Raw genomic sequence first — 15421 nt, 5'->3', positions numbered from 1 at the left:
CTGCTTGACAAGCCCCCAGCGTGCGTCAGAGAACAGAGAAAGGAAGCAAATTCTGGTCACTGTTTACACCACCACACTGGGCCGTGTCTGGCAGCAATCTCAGAGCCTCGCATCATGTGAGCTGAGAACTTCCAGCCTTGCGCCGTGTGCCTGCAGTGATCTCACGGCACCACAAGAAGGAGCTTCTTCCCCATGTTCAGTGTAAGAGCAGAAAGAAAAGGGAGTAGCTGGCTGAACTTCTAGTCAGGCTGTGTGTCTCCAGGTTTGCGATGTTGTGTCAGGAAGTCTGGGATCTGTGTGTGTTCTGGAGCCATATGCCTGTCAACCAGGTGGGGTTAAAAACTCCCCAAGACAGGCTTGTGCTGAACTCCTCCATCTCAATTTCCTCGGGGTCTCTATGCAGGATGCATGGCATTCAAACAGGGCCTCTGCCGCCCATCTCTGGTGTCTGGCCTGCTGGAACCCAAACACCCCCTGGGATAATCCTGCTCCCCAGGGATATAAGAGGACGTGGAGCAGCGGGGCTAGATGGACCATTGGTCAGACCCAGTATGGCTGTTCTTATGAACTGGCCAGTAAAGGCTCCTGCACTTGCAGGGATGCTCACCATGCTGCTGGCGTCTGTTTCAGGGCTCTGCAGAGGCCTCTGGATATAGTGGGTATGAAACAGAAGGCAGCATGGTTTCGCGCAGAGCGACTCAGGAGAGCGAGGTTCTCTCCCTCACTCGGCCACAGCCCTGCAGGGTGGCCCTGGGCAAGTCACTTGCCCACCTACCTTTTGTGTATCTTGGCTGTCTAACCCAGCACCCCGTCTCTGTCGGCAGCCAGGGCCAGGAACTGCGGAGCTGTCACAATGTACGATAGTGCGTCAGGGGAGGACATTTGTCCCTGACCATGTAAAGTGATCTGATGTGCATCTGCACTTTTCTAGCACTGCTACGTGCCTTAGCAATACCCTAGATAGACAGATCATGCTCTGAAGCCTGAGGATTTGATAACCCTTGGGACCATCATCCTACAGAATCAACCTCAGCTCACTGCCTCTAACTTACGAAGCCATTCGCCTCAGTCATTGTCATGGGATGTGTCCATCTGCCATTCAAACCAGACTAGGAGCATCCTTGCCCTCTGGCTTCTTTGTGTGAGTTCTGTGCCCCGTGCCCAGCACCTGTGCCCTGCGCTGCCTACACTTACATGGGTGTAACTCCAGCCCTGAGAGTGGAAGGGCCCCATGTGTCTGTGGGTGGCCAAGGGACCCTGTTGTGTTTACAAGAAGGAAACCCATTGGCTGGCAAGCCCAGAGCCTCTCCGCAGGCAGCTATTTATGGAACAGCCCTCTGAGAGCCCTTGGCACGTATAGCGTTTCGCATGACAGGTTGGGGGCTATTTTCGGCCTGTGAATGGAGCCGCTCTGAAGTCTGGCCCTCAATGTCCCCGTCAAGGGTACAGCACCATGTCGCGCTGGGAGGATTTCGCTGCACCACTCTGTACCTGGCTCCATCCCCAGCTTAAATTGTTCCCCAGGTAGGACGCGTTCGCATGCTCTGCACGCTGGCTGTATCTCGCTGCTCTCTGACACCCGGCTCGCTTCCCCACCGCTTCGGGGGAAAAGCTGTCCCCAGGAAATGGGCCCAGGCAGCTGTGGCTTTGCAAACCCTCCGCTGCTTGAATGAGTTTATGTGGCATGGTTGCCCCTCGTCATGCCTCTGGGGAGGCGCAAGAGGCCAAATCCTCAGCTGGTGTAAACTGAAGTCAATGGAGCTGTTACCCCAGCCAAGGATCTTGGTCAAGGAGGTCCAGGCAACTTATAAAGAAGGGATAAAACGTGTGGCGCGAAAGGCATGCATTGAAAGAGCAGGTGCAATCCACAGAGGAGTCTGCACCTGAAAGGACTTTAGATCCACTGAGATCCACTCAGCAATGGGCCAGACAGTGTAAGAATCCGCCACACCCTAGATGCACAGAAATTCGTCTGTGCCCCTCTGGCTTCTGGCAGTTGCTCTATGAACTCCCCAGGGTGCCCCCTTATGCTAATGCAGACGAGATTAGAAAATCCCAAACTGGAGCTACATGGCATTTAAGATCATTTGATCCTAGCTCATCGCAGAAGGCGCTAAGGCTTACGCGTGTTAAAGCCGAGGATCGTCTCCGCTATTTAACTGCTGCCTGGCTGCCATAGGTATTAGATGTGTCTAGGAGTGATGCCCCCTGTCATGCTCCTGCATGTACAAAGGTGCCTTCGGGGAGGAGGCCCCTGCCAGGCTGATGGATAGGCCAAGATCTGTCCTCGCATCCCATTGGTTTCAACCTCAAGAGAATGGGGATGGCAGTGAAGGAACCAGAGGGGAAAGGGTTAATTGAAGATAAAAGGCTCGAGTGGCACGGTGGCCTCATCTCGGTGGGTACCTGGGTGCCCCTCCCCAGGGCCCTTGTCCTCACTGATCCCCCCCTTGCTTTGCCACTGCAGAGATGGAGAATTTCCAGTACAGCATCCAGCTGAATGACAGGGACTGGGCAGAGTTTTACTCGGCTTCTGAAGAATGCAACTTAATCCCGGCTGCCCTGGCCACGGCGGACGAGCCGGGCTTCAGTGACCTTGAGCAAGGGGACGGCGAGGCCGGCAGCCCCCGTCCAGCCAGGCTGATCACAGAGAGGGCAGGCAGCACGCCAGCTCCTGGCCCAGGACACCTCCCTCCACATTGGGTCCCCGGAGAGACCTCCCCGCCCCGGCCTATGCCTGGGCACCTGGCCCCGGATGAGGGTCTGTCGGGCAGCGAGGACCAAATGGATCTGGGCTCAGGCAGCAGGTCTCTGCATGAGAGCAACACGCCCGGATCCCCCCAGCAGACTCCGCTGATGCCCAGTGCCCAGGACAGGCAGCTGCCTTGTTTCTCAGGGGCCAGCTCTGCCAACCCAGCTAGCCATGCCACGGAGAAGCCTCTCCAGGCCCAGGACAGCCCCCGCAAGGAAGTGGGCCAGGCCACAGAACATGCAGTGGCCTTCCCATTTGCCGTACAGGGCGGAGCAGGTCTGGCCGTAGTACCCCATGGTTACCTGCCAGAAGGAGCTCCACAGAAAGGGGAATTACCAGGGGAGCATCTACAAGGCAGTCCAGAGAAGACAGAGTCTGAAAGGCCAGTTCATGCAGCGGATGTGAGCTCCCCAGCGCTGGCTGCTTCAGGGGGGATGGAGAGGCCAGTGGAGGAAAAGGCAAACTGGTCTCTCTGCTTAGAGCCTGGGCTGCCAGACCCAAACAGTGACATTTCCCAGAATCCATCTGCAGAGCCCCTGCAGCCAACGTGTTGCAGAATACCAGGGGAGAGCCGGCCTGCTGGGAAGAATCCAGGGGTGTGTTTGGGTCTAGGTCCAGCCTTGACTGCTCCGGGCTCCCCTGACGACTCTCCGGATGTCATGCAGCCCAGAGGGCCTGTACACCGGGGAGAGAGCCATGAGCACCAGGGAACGCCCACAGCCGCGGGGACACCGTCGCACGGGGCTGTGGCTCTGGAATGCTCGACTCCAGGGTTTTTAACTCCCTCTGCTCTACTGCGAGAGAGCAAAGGGGAGGGAAGAGTGGCCAACCCAGCTCTTGGGGGGCCGGAGGGTGAGGATGAAGCTCATGCCACCTGCAGCATGCTGGGGGATGAGGGGCGAGGGTTGGCACTAGGGGGTCAGGCCGTCAGCGCTCCCAGGAGCAAGGGGGTGAAAGGCCCTGCAGTGCAGCCCTTCCCAGGGGAAGTGAAGACAAGTCGTGCAAGGCCAAAGCAAGCAACTGATTTAGGGACCCATGAGAACATGTCGTTGAATCAGAGCAGCAAACCCACTCCGTCACAGAGAGAGGAGTGCGAAAGCACCACTGGGAAACCCCTGCGTTTTGGAAGCACGGTGGCATTTGGAGGGGATGCTGAAGATGGAGCCCAGGGAAGGCAGAGATCTGGGCTCCTAGGAGGGATGTTTCATCATCATTCAGCAGCTGAGGACTCTCAGGAGGGGGCCAGAACCACCCTGACCTCGCTGGAGATGGATGACTGTTTTTTCTGTGACGCCCAAGAGCAGGAGGGGGAGATGAAAACCCTGGGTGGGGTGGAGAAAACACCCATGTCTCCCTGCAAGAAGGAGCAGGAGGTGCCTGAAATGTACGGGCCTGAGATGTACGAATATTTCTTTAACGAACCTGAAGGAAGTGGGGGAGGAAGCCACAAAGACATCTTTGTGGAGCCAGACAGGATCAGCAGCTTGGAGCAAACTTCATCACCGGGCGAAAGCCAGGAGGACCTGGGGTCAAGCCCAGCTGGAGAGCCCGGCGGTGTTATCTCCATCCCCGAGGTTTATGAACATTTCTTTACGGATGGAGTAAGAGGCAGAAAGAGCTGGAGGGCGATCTTCCTGAGCATGCCTGCCTTGGAGGCAAGAAAAGCCATGGTGGCTTTGAAATCCCTCCTGCAAAAGCCAATGCACCTGGTCAGACACAATCCCCACAACCGCGGGGTCCCGGTACCACGAGGTTCCATAAAGAGGCTCCCCCTTCTCCAGCTGACACCTCATGGGAGAATCCAGCTGAAGCCAGAGGATTTAGGAATGGCCCCTGCACGAGCAGGTAAACGTTTGTTCCTGGCCCTGGCTGGTCCCTTCTCGCTGCCCCAGTGTTTAAAAACGTGGTGCTCCCTTTTAGAAACAGGCTCGCTGATTACATAGGAAACTGAAGCCATAGTGTCCTCAGGGCTACAGCCCAGAACCACTGCTGGATTCCCCAGGCCCTGAACTACCCAGTGCCTCTGCCCCAAACCCCGTCTGCAGCCTCTACGCTGCTCTGGGGCTACAGCCCAGACCCAGCACTGGGTTTTCTGTTTGCCTGTAGCTCCCAGCACGGCACTGAATTCCCCAATGCTACAAGCTACAGTAGTTTCTCCAGTGCCCAGAACCAGCCCTCCACACCTTGGCACCAACACACTGAAGTTCCTGATGCTGCTGCCCAGAGATAGTGCCACTGTCCCTCTTGTTCTTTGTTCTGTGAATCATGCTAATCGCACGGTTCCATCCCCTTCATTAGCCTGTGGTCCCATTGTCAAACGTGCTGGCGGATACGCCTGCAACCCAGGAATCCCTCGGCATGGTTAAGCCATAGCTTGGTCATGCATAGTGAGACCCAAGTCATGCATTAACCATGTTCCCTCACTGCCCAATCAGCCTTGGACTTTGGCAGGGCTGTTTGGGAGCTGATCCCAAACTGCTTGAGGACGTTGCCCGTTCTCCCACCGCTAGTGCATTCCTCTGCTGAGCAATAGCAGTTGTTAGCATCTTGCAAGTCAGCTTTCCAGGGAAGGAGAACTCAGTGACATGGAGTCTGGGGATATGCTGTGTGTAACTTGCTTTTTTAATGCACATCCACCAGTCCTGGAGCAGAGGTGGTCACAAACAGTATGGAGGCAATCCCGTCAGCCCACCACCAGTGCCCAGCTCCCTGGGGGCAACCATCCCTCCAGAACTGACTCTAGTCAGAGCCCAGAGCAGAGAGAAAAGCAAACTCTCCTGGCTCCCTGTACACAAAACTGTATGCAACCCGAACTAACACCACCACAAGCATTTTTTCCAAGACTTAAAACTTGCTCGCACACTAAGAACAGGAAGGAAGACTATGTGGAAAGACTGGTGACAACTGATCTGTCCTTCTCCACACTAGTCAGGGAAACCAAGCTAGAACTCTGCTAGCAACAAGTGTGTTTCAACCCAGCTGTGGACAGGGCCCAACAGAGTGCAGAATCTGCCTTTGCTGCGTGCCAATACGCGATGGTAAATTGGGGAAGCTTGAGGCTGGATTTCTGTTTGAGGGGTCAATGGTCAGGAAAGCTGTCTATACCAAGATAGCGTGATGATTGTGCCTGTCACAGCCCAGGCACACCGGCTCGGCAATGTTGGCAGGAGAGAAAGGCAAACTGGGACCTTCCCACACTTAGCCGTGCAGAAACAGACGAGGAGAACATTAGACCCAGGGCTAATTTAATAAGCACCCGCTGGAGCCGCTAAAGGTTACTCAGGCGTTGCTTATGACTGTGAGTAGGCGAGAGAGGCTTTAGAGAGAGGCTGGGAATTGGAGGAGAGGAAATCTGACCCATTAGGACAGCCACCGTATTTATTTAAAAGTTTACACTGTGCTTAAAGCCATGGTGCCTCCCCGTTAATATTAAAAACAAACAAATACGTCTTGAGCCCTCCCCATGGGTGACTCAGCAAAGCTCTGCTCTTTATCTGCCCGGAGAAAAGACCCTTTGCCTTGGTGGTAACTAATTAATAAAACTGGCTTTAATTAAAAACCTGATCAAACAAGCAAACAAACCAACCCTCTTGCAACATGCCTCGAAGGTTGCTAACATGGGGAAGCCAACAGAGTAAGAGATCCCAAGTGGTGTCTGCCATAAGCCCTGGAGAGCAGCCCTGAGACTCCGAATGGCCATGATGGAGTGCAAGGGGAGCGGAGGCTTCTCATAGAACTAATAATCATGCTTAGTTCTCTTCCATGTTGCTTTTCATCCATGGATCTCAAAGCACTTTACAAGGATGGGTACTTCTCATTAACCCCATTGTACAGATCGGGAAACCACTGCATTGTGGGTCACCCAGCACAGCCAGGTCTCCCCTGACTCCCCACACAGGTGGTACTGCTGGACCACCCTCTTCCCAAGAGGAAAGCTTGCCTGGTGGTTAGGGTACTAGCGTGCAACTCAGGAGACCTGGGTTCAGTCCCCTGCTCTGCCACAGACTTCTTGTGTGACCTTGGGCAAGTCACTTAAGGTATGTCTACACTGCATTGTCAACCCAGGGCCTTGGGACCCAGACTCAGTGTTTCTAAGCCAACACTGCAGTGTAAAATTGCATTTGCACTTGCTGGAGCCAGGTCTCACAGTGACACTAACGCATCCATATCACACTACACAGACCTTCTGACTCAGGTGTGTACCCTGAGCTGTGTTCACCCTGCAACACAACAGGCCTGAGTCCCAGCGGGACTCAGGCTCTGCCCCCCGCCCCCAAAAGCAGCATCCTGTGCACTCCCTGAACCAAGTCAGACTGATGTGTGTGGAGAGAAGGGGGCCATGGGTTCCCACTGGCATCAGAGCCTGGGCTTAGTGTGTGGTGTAGACATACACTTAGTCTCCCTGTGCCTTAGTTCCCCGGCTGTAAAATGGGTATAATGACACTTCCTAAACTCAGAGGGGTGTTGTGAGGATAAATCCATTAAAGACTTTGAGATGCTCATATCCCCCGGTAAATGGAGCTAGATAACTTAGCTAGATAGGCCTGCTAGGTTCCCAGTTAGCACAGTGGCACGTCACTTCTCTACACAAATTAAAAGCTACTTTCAAACTCTTAAGCTTCTGCTTGGCCACAAAGTCTGAAAACCGGGTGAACTATTTAAAACTGGGTAGAATGAAAAGATTAGGGGGACGTGTCTTCCAGAAATGGACCCATGTTCTCCAAAAATTATAAGAAGAAGGGGATTGTGGCCGACCCCATAGGGAGAGGAATGCTGTACAACATTGCAAAAAGATTCTTTCTCTCTTCCTTTTGAAAAACTTAGCAGGGGCTTGGTGAAAAAGACAATGACTGTAAGGCTTAAATACACCAGAAAGACTTACGGCTGAAATGACCAATGTAACAGGAGTATTATTAGTACCGTTTGACCCTTAGCTTCAGGTTGTTCTTCCCGCAGAAAGGCCCCACCTTCCCCTAGCTCTCACGCAGGAGGACATGTGCCTCGTCTTTGTTGCCTTTGCCTCCTGGGCCGTGAAGACATCTGATCTGCAGGCTCCGGATGCATGGAAGACTGGTATGTAGGATGACCCTGCGGGAGAGGAGAAGTGCTTTCCATAAAGGGGAGGGGGAGATGCATGGGGGATTTGCAGGGGGTGGGGGGGGATTTAACTTTAGATAATGTCGGAAGGTTAACCGACAGGTTACATTCTCACGCTAGGCAGAGCGGACAGGTTGGAGCAGAATCTCTCTCCACTGTAGAAGGGCCTTTTCCTGCTTTCTGAAATGTTCTGTCCGTCCCCAACTGCTTCTAGCGTTCTCTCTCACCCAGGAAGGGCCTGATTCCTATCTCTCACTGCTTTTACTCCAGCGTAGCTGCGGCTGACTTTAATTATAGTTTGAAGCAGGAGGAGAATTCCTTTAGTTCTGATTAATCCTGTCCTGTATCCGGACAATGATAATATCACCACATCCTATCATGTCTTATTGCTTAACCTCTTCAGTGTTCCCTAAGGTGACAAAGCATGCATGGGGAAACATCTGCCTCCCAAGCTAGCCTGGGCATGCCGAGCTCCCAGGGAAATCTGGCGTTGGAAGGGATGGACACTGCTATGGTCTGCTGGCACAGAGAGGTGGAACTGGACACAAGACCCCAAAGGGTTAATTAGCTGGGAACATTTCCGCCAGGTGGTTAGAGCAGAGGGTGAGAAATCAGGAGTCCTGGGGTTCCATGCCAACCTCTGCCACTAACTCACTAGGGTTGAAATTCACCCCGTGCAGTGGGGCCAACATAACACCTGTGTCCATTGGGTGAGTCACCGCGCTGTTCTGTTCCTCAGTTTCCCCATCTGGGAAGTGGGTGTGATGATATTATCTACGTTAAAGGGGGTTTGTGAGGCTAAATTCATTCATTTTTGCAATGGGCTGTGCAATCCGGAGATGAAAAGTGCCATACTTGTGCAGAGAAATTGTTCATTAGCTGTGACAAGGAGAGACACCAGCATGAACAACCCATGGTTGCTCTGCAGCAAAAAGGCAATCATATGCAGAGATTCGTGTTCTGAAACTCTGCTCCAGAAAACTGTTTGCTCAGACTAGACCTGAAACCAGGGCTTTGGAATAATCCTACAGCTTCATTTTGGAAATGTGTTGGGGTCTTTTCCAGTGTTACTGGCAAACGTCGGCACCCTCTCTGCCATCCGGTACTTCAGACGGCAGGCCATAGAAGGACGACACAGAACCTAGACACTCCCACATGGCCCAGCCAGAGACACGTCCTGTGGGCCTGCGAGGAAGAGTCCAGGAGACAACACTCACTGCACCTTGCCCTTTGGCAATAAAATGACTGTTTGCCAATGGGTCCAGTGGAGACATGGTTCTGGAATCCAGGCTGCAGAGTCCTGGCAAGGAGCAGGGTGCGAGAAAGCAGCACCTTTGCAATGAAATCTGACATGTAATCTGTTTGTTATAGGCATTATTTGCATTTTGTTGCACGGGGTAGAATTAGGCCCAGTGCATGCTGGTTCGATTCTGCTCTCTGCCTCTGCCTCGGTCAACATAGCGACGGCGATCGGGGCGAGGGGGGAGTGAAAAATCCACACGCCTGACCGACGTAGCTATGCCAGACTAGCCCCAGTGTAACAACAGCTCAACAGAAGAATGCTTCAGTCAACATAGCTGCCATCATTCGGGGAGGTAGAGTTCTGTCAGTGTAGACTGTCTACACTACAGGGTTATGCTGACATGGCTATGCTGGTATACAGGGGGGCTGGAACACTTTGTATAGTGGGGGTGCTGAGAGCCATTGAACCAGACTCTAAACCCTGGATATAATGGAAACCACTTCAAGCCAGGGGGTGCTGCAGCACCCCACCGGCCTCTAATTCTAGCACCTATGCTGGTCTAGTCCCTGTAGTGTAGAGATTTTCTCTCTCTCCTCTAAGTTCAGCTGTTTCACTTTGCTACACCATCTCCTATGGATAGCTAGGTAGCTTAGGGTGACCAGACAGCAAGTGTGAAAAATCGGGACAGGAGGTGGGGGGTAATAGGAGCCTATATAAGAAAAAGACCCAAAAATCAGGACTGTCCCTATAAAATCAGGACATCTGGTCACCCTAAGGTAGCTGCATGCGTTGTTGTGTGTTCCAAGGGGAATTGTATCCATTTTGTCCCTGTCAGCTGGAAGTTGATGGCTGCTGGCACAGGAGACTTTTGATAGTGGGGAGCCACAAAGCAAAAGGAACCGGGGCAACTCCTCAGTCTTCTGGTGTCCAGTGATCTCAGCTAGCAATGGGGAGGCTTTCTGGAAGGAAGGGAAAGGGTTTGGGGAACAATCAACTCTCCCCAGCTAAATATCTCCACATTGGCAGCTTTCAGGCTGGCTGCTCAGCCGATTGGTAGAGCAGCAGTGAAACTGGGAATGTATCCAGGTGACCCTAGGCTGTGGCTTGTTTAACAAAGTTCAGACTTTCATGGCTTGGATCCCGTCAAGGGAGTTCATCCTCTTGGATGTCAGTGCTCAGAGTCATTGTGTTTATCCCAATGGTGCATTTCAATGAGGCTGCAGTAGGATTTCTGGAGTCAGTGCCCTGCTTTGCTGTGCCAGAGGCCTCAGGTTCAGTGCACTGGGGTGGGGAGGACCACGCAGGTAGGATGCACTCTGCTCCTACGGGGGAGGTACCGCTTGGCATCAAACGACTCCGCTGACCGGCTATGCAGTAGCACTGAGGGGTCCTGAAAGGGGCCGGTTTAACCCTTCTGGGCTGGATGCATTGAGGGCTTCAAGGTCAGAGTATATAAAGGGGCTGGGGTAGGGGAGATTACAAATGAGGAGAGACCTAAAAGGCTTTGATGGGGGATGCAGAGGCTGGCAAAAGGGAAAATACCGAATGACTATGGACCAGATGGTATTCAGATACTGCAATCACAGGTACTAAGCCCCTCGGTGGGACTTCTACTTTATGGCGTTGGGGGGGGGAGTTTGAAATGAGTGTGGGAGGGGCACAGAAAGGGGCTTTGGAGAAGATGTGACCATGTGAGAGAACAGGCTGGTTGGTGGGTATGAGACCTCGCTAAGGCTGCCAATTTTGGTTGGACGTATTCCTGGAGGTTTCATCCCACGACATAATCTTTTAATTAAAGGTGAATCTTTAATTCCTGGAGAGTCCAGGACAACCCTGGAGGGTTGGCAACCCTAGACCTGGCTGGAAGATGGCAACAACAAACTGGAATGCCGTTGGGTGGCAACGTTCACAGACTTGTTTCCCCAGCAGGGCTAGCGACTGCGCTGTTTGCTGCTGGAGGAGCCATGGGCAGGTGTGAAAAGTGTCCTCGGAAAGTAAGCTGGGCTGGGGGCACTGAACATCCAGGGAAGGAGGAGAGAGGACAAAGGTGCCTGAGATCCAGGACCGAAAGGTGTGAAGCTTAAGAGTCTTGTGTTAAGGGTTAGTCGCCCTATAACACCTCTGCAATTGTGCCACAATGGACCCTCTGCTTTAATCTCAGAGCGCCCTCCTGTGCCCCAGAGGAGGTACTGCGGCTAATGTCAAGCTGCTAAATTGTCCCTGAGACTTAGACTTTGATTCTGTTTTAGACTTCTTTTTGTGCTGGTGTTGGTTGTTACATTGTGGATAACGCCTAACATCTTGATCCCTATAAAGGCATGAACGCAGAATGTCTACAGCTCCAGGCCTGCACTGCTGCACACTGGGCTACAGCCCTGTGTCTCCCCGGCGGGAGATGTAGCCGACTCATCTCCTGTGTGGTTCAGACACAGACATAACACACCCTGAACCCTGGGTTGCCTTAGAAAACCCAGTCCCCTTGTCAATGATGCTTTCACCAGATAGGCTGGGATTGGTAGCCTTTGCTAACTTCACCACTCAGTCAGTCTTCCATCTTACCCCCATCCTTTACCCGTTTTCTGTCTACTCGGCTGCAAATTATCGGTGGCATAGTACAAACAGGCACAGTGGGAGGCTCTGCCAGACAGCTCTGCCAGAGCACCGCAATCCCAACGTGCCGTTCCCTCCCTTTTTTGGGCATGGCCTAGGCGATCTAATCAATTTTTGTTCGTCTGTGATGATGGGGGGAGGGATAACTCAGTGGTTTGAGCATTGTCCTGCTAAACCCAGGGTTGTGAGCTCAATCCTTGAGGGGGCCATTTAGGGATCTGGGGCAAAAATTGGGGATTGGTCCTGCTTTGAGCAGGGGGTTGGACTAGATGACCTCCTGAGGTCCCTTCCAACCCTGATATTCTATGATTCTATAATTCCAGCCATCAAAGCACACAGACCTCTTGTCACTCGCACCATGCCAGCCCTACCTTCTACATAGGTGCTGGAACTAGGGGGGCAGGGGTGCTACCGCACCCCCTGGCTTGAAGTGGTTTCCATTATATCCAGGGTTTAAAGTTTGGTTCAATGGCTCTCAACACCCCCACTATAAACATTGTTCCAGCACCCTTGAGCTTCTCGCCAGAGACTTTCTCAAATATCAGATGGTGTCAAACGGCAAGGACATGGTCAAAAACCCACAAGGGACATAGCTCAGGATAGCTACCATGCTCATCACTGGTGACCTGCTGTTATCAAGCCCCCAAAGGCTGCAGAGCATCAGCAGGGAGCACGTGGTCCAGCCAGTCCCCCACCCCAAGCTCCTGACCACCCCTTCCATCTGTGGGAAATAACTAAGCCATGAAATGCTCATAAGCCTTTGGCGCTGGTTCCTGAATCTGCCTTATGAAGTAAGAGATGTTTAGCTATGCCCTGGTAATATGGACTATAATGGAGTGTTAATGTTACTTATTGGGGGGATTTGAGGCGCTGTCTTTAAAACCATGCACTATTAAAGATAAGAGTACAGCTATATAGTGAGCTCTTAGCAGTAAAAGGAGACCGTGGTGGGTACATGCTGTATATAGATGAAGTATATTAGTTGTACATATGAAATAAATCTCAGATCATTTTTGGCTGAATAATGTGTTGGAAGCTTCCAATACATTTTCTATTTCATTTACCTTAATTCTGGGGTCTGTCTATTTATACGTCCCTGCAAAATTTCCACGTGGTTCACACACACCATTTAATGGGTATGTGCCTAACAAACGATCAACCAGTCATACAGCCGCCTAGCACACACGTTTCAAGGCATTGCCACTGTTACAGAGGTGCTGAAGGGAACTGGCCATTGAGGGCTAAAGTAGATGACTTAATGACAAAGGTTTTTTACAATCACGTCTCCCGGCACAGCTTGGAAAACACTCACTATTGGGGCTTGATCAAGAGAGGCACTTCTTCAACCTCCAACTCCTACTGCCATCGGGGCCCAGGGGAGGGGTTCTCTTCCCAGTCCTGCTCCGGTTTTATCGCTTCCCAAAGAGCCAATGAAGGGATTTCGGGAATGGGCGGGGGGGGGGAGGGGAAGGAAGTCCATTGCATAGTTCTGGCTCAGAGTAGCCACTGGTCTCAATTCATCATCAAGTACCACGGGCCCATTTGTGGTGCTTTTGGCAGGGCGTTGCTCTCCAGTACTGCAGTAGAACGTGGCGTCCAGTTCTGCACAATTATAGGGTCTAGTTTGAATTAAATCCAACCCAGAAATAAGCTGGTCTCTGCAGAACATTATGAGCTAAATAAACATATGGTACAGCGAGATAACCAGTCTGGCTCGGGCCAACAGCAGGCCTCAAACCCACGAGCTTTTCCACAAGCAGGAGAATCTCATGATTTTAGCACTGCAGAGCTAGTCGGTGGAAGCAGGAGTAGACTCGCAAACCGCAAGTGTGAACCGATGACTAGGAGGGGACAAAACCCCACATGCTCTTAGTCTGTGTTACAGACACACAAACTGGGGCTTCTGTTTATTGTGCCCCAAAGACTCTTCTGATCAGCGGGACACTCCGTGACACATAGGGTACCTCTACACTGCAATACAAGCCCCGCGGCTGGCCTGGCTCAGCTGACTTGGGCTCCTGGGGATCAGGCTATAGGGGTATAAAATTGCAGTGTAGATGCTCAGACTGTAGCCCTCCCCTCTCACAGGATCTCAGAGCCTGGGCTCCAGGTGAGCCCAAATGTCATTTTATCGTCCCGCAGCCTGAGCCCCACAAACCTGAGCGAGCTGCCCCAGGCTCTGAGATCACAGTGTAGCCATCCCCTAAACGACAATCATTTTAAAAACAAACACTACTCCACGCGGGGTGAGGAGAACAACAAGAGAAACACCCCTCCTAGGAAACCTCTGGGCTGGAGACAAGTCACACAACAGTCTGCACCAGAGGCAATGAGTCCCCATAATGTGAGGCACAAGTCAGGGATCCAGGCCCTCCTTCTGCGACGGATACAGCCAACCGCTGCTCATCACGGCTACCTGGGTTCTCCTGTCTGCAACAGCATCAGCGTCCAGGCCTGGGTAGTTGTACAGACACGTCCCCCTGGAGCAAACGGTCATGCTGCAGGCACTAGGGGCGTTCAGACATTCGCGTATGTTCAGTTTCACTGTTTACCCAGCCAGAGCACATTAACCGCCCGGCCCATTTTCCGTGGCAGGCGGGAATACAGAGACCACAGCATGGTGGGTGGGTAATGGGGGTGTCAGCTGGAGGAATCCAACTATTTCATTAGCCAAGGCTTTCCTGGGAGTTGGTAAATTACACTGGTTAAAAAAAAAAAATCAAAGTGGGGAGGAGGGAGTGGCAGACAGCTCCTTCCGCTGGAAACAGAGTATCTAGTGTTTGAGGGCCTGAGCAGGGAGAACCAAAACACTGTGTTTGAGACTTAGCAGTTTGCGCTGCTGGCTGTGTAGAAGGCATCATTAATGCAAGACTGACCTCTAACAGCTCCTCTTTGGCTTTTCACTATCCCGGTTTTTTTCTTGTTTTTTTTTTAACCAAATCACCAAAATCTGAAGGGAATCAATGTTCTCCTTTCCACCCCAGGGGCAAGAACAAGACTCAGTGAGCCATGTACAGCGCTCCCACTGGCAGGCACCATTGAGATGTCTGCATTAAATAAATTAATGATTGTGCAACCAATCACCTTATTAAAGTGGGGCAAATCTCCAAGAGGTTGGGAATTCTGCTTTAGTCTGAATCCACCACCTAAACTCTGGCTGCTTCTCTGAACTCTCCAAACCGCTTAGGTTTGTAAAGCTGGGCAGGAGGTCACACTAGAATAGGGGAGGTTTCTGGTACCTATGTTTTTGATCCTGGCCAGAAACCTGAATGCAATAAACTTTTGGCCCAAGTTGGGTTCCAAACCTGGGCAAAAGGTTGGCAGGGAAGATTTTGATTTTTTCCATATGAGTTTGGTTGTTCTTAACCCAACCTCCAACCCGCGCAGGATTTTCGGTTACTCTGTGTTTCTTCCAATGGCTGTGGTCTGTCCTAATGTTGGATCATATTAAAGAAGTTCTATATTAAACTCAGAAATGAGTTTGATTCCCCATAGTTTAAATTCCAGGGTATTACTAATTAAGAGGTCTCTTGGTTTTTGGTACTGTTTCTCTCCCTCTATGTGTGAAAATTGCAAGCTGCTAATTGTGTTAGTACATTTTAAGACAGAGTCTGTTCTCAAAGCAATTCTTGGTAACAACAACTACTTACACAGAGAGAGACTCAAAGCAATACTCTGTAACAACAGAAACAGCACCCAGAGACTCCCCGCCCTTTTGT

The 15421-nt window shown here is 51.9% G+C and overlaps 1 protein-coding gene across 1 annotated transcript; it reads left to right on the top strand.

Annotated features, from left to right (window-relative positions):
* Positions 1-2469: 2469 nt before the first annotated feature.
* On the top strand, positions 2470-9210 carry PERM1 (PPARGC1 and ESRR induced regulator, muscle 1). Its single transcript, XM_073316826.1, has 3 exons — positions 2470-4597; positions 7709-7825; positions 8915-9210. Exons 1-3 carry the CDS (start codon positions 2470-2472, stop codon positions 8992-8994), a joined length of 2325 nt encoding a protein of 774 aa, XP_073172927.1. The 3' UTR covers positions 8995-9210.
* Positions 9211-15421: the final 6211 nt, after the last annotated feature.

This window comes from Lepidochelys kempii, chromosome 18, assembly GCF_965140265.1.
Source record: "Lepidochelys kempii isolate rLepKem1 chromosome 18, rLepKem1.hap2, whole genome shotgun sequence".
NCBI lineage: Eukaryota > Metazoa > Chordata > Testudines > Cheloniidae > Lepidochelys > Lepidochelys kempii.
This window is presented reverse-complemented; position numbering and strand designations above follow the sequence as displayed.

What these genes read in the sequence shown, in the direction of transcription:
- PERM1 (XM_073316826.1), top strand. Translation starts at nt 2,470, where the DNA reads ATGGAGAATTTCCAGTACAGCATCCAGCTGAATGACAGGGACTGGGCA. An exon ending in AATGGCCCCTGCACGAGCAG is followed by an intron (nt 4,598 to 7,708) that starts GTAAACGTTTGT and finishes TTCTTCCCGCAG; the next exon opens with AAAGGCCCCACCTTCCCCTA. An exon ending in TCCGGATGCATGGAAGACTG is followed by an intron (nt 7,826 to 8,914) that starts GTATGTAGGATG and finishes GGTCTTTTCCAG; the next exon opens with TGTTACTGGCAAACGTCGGC.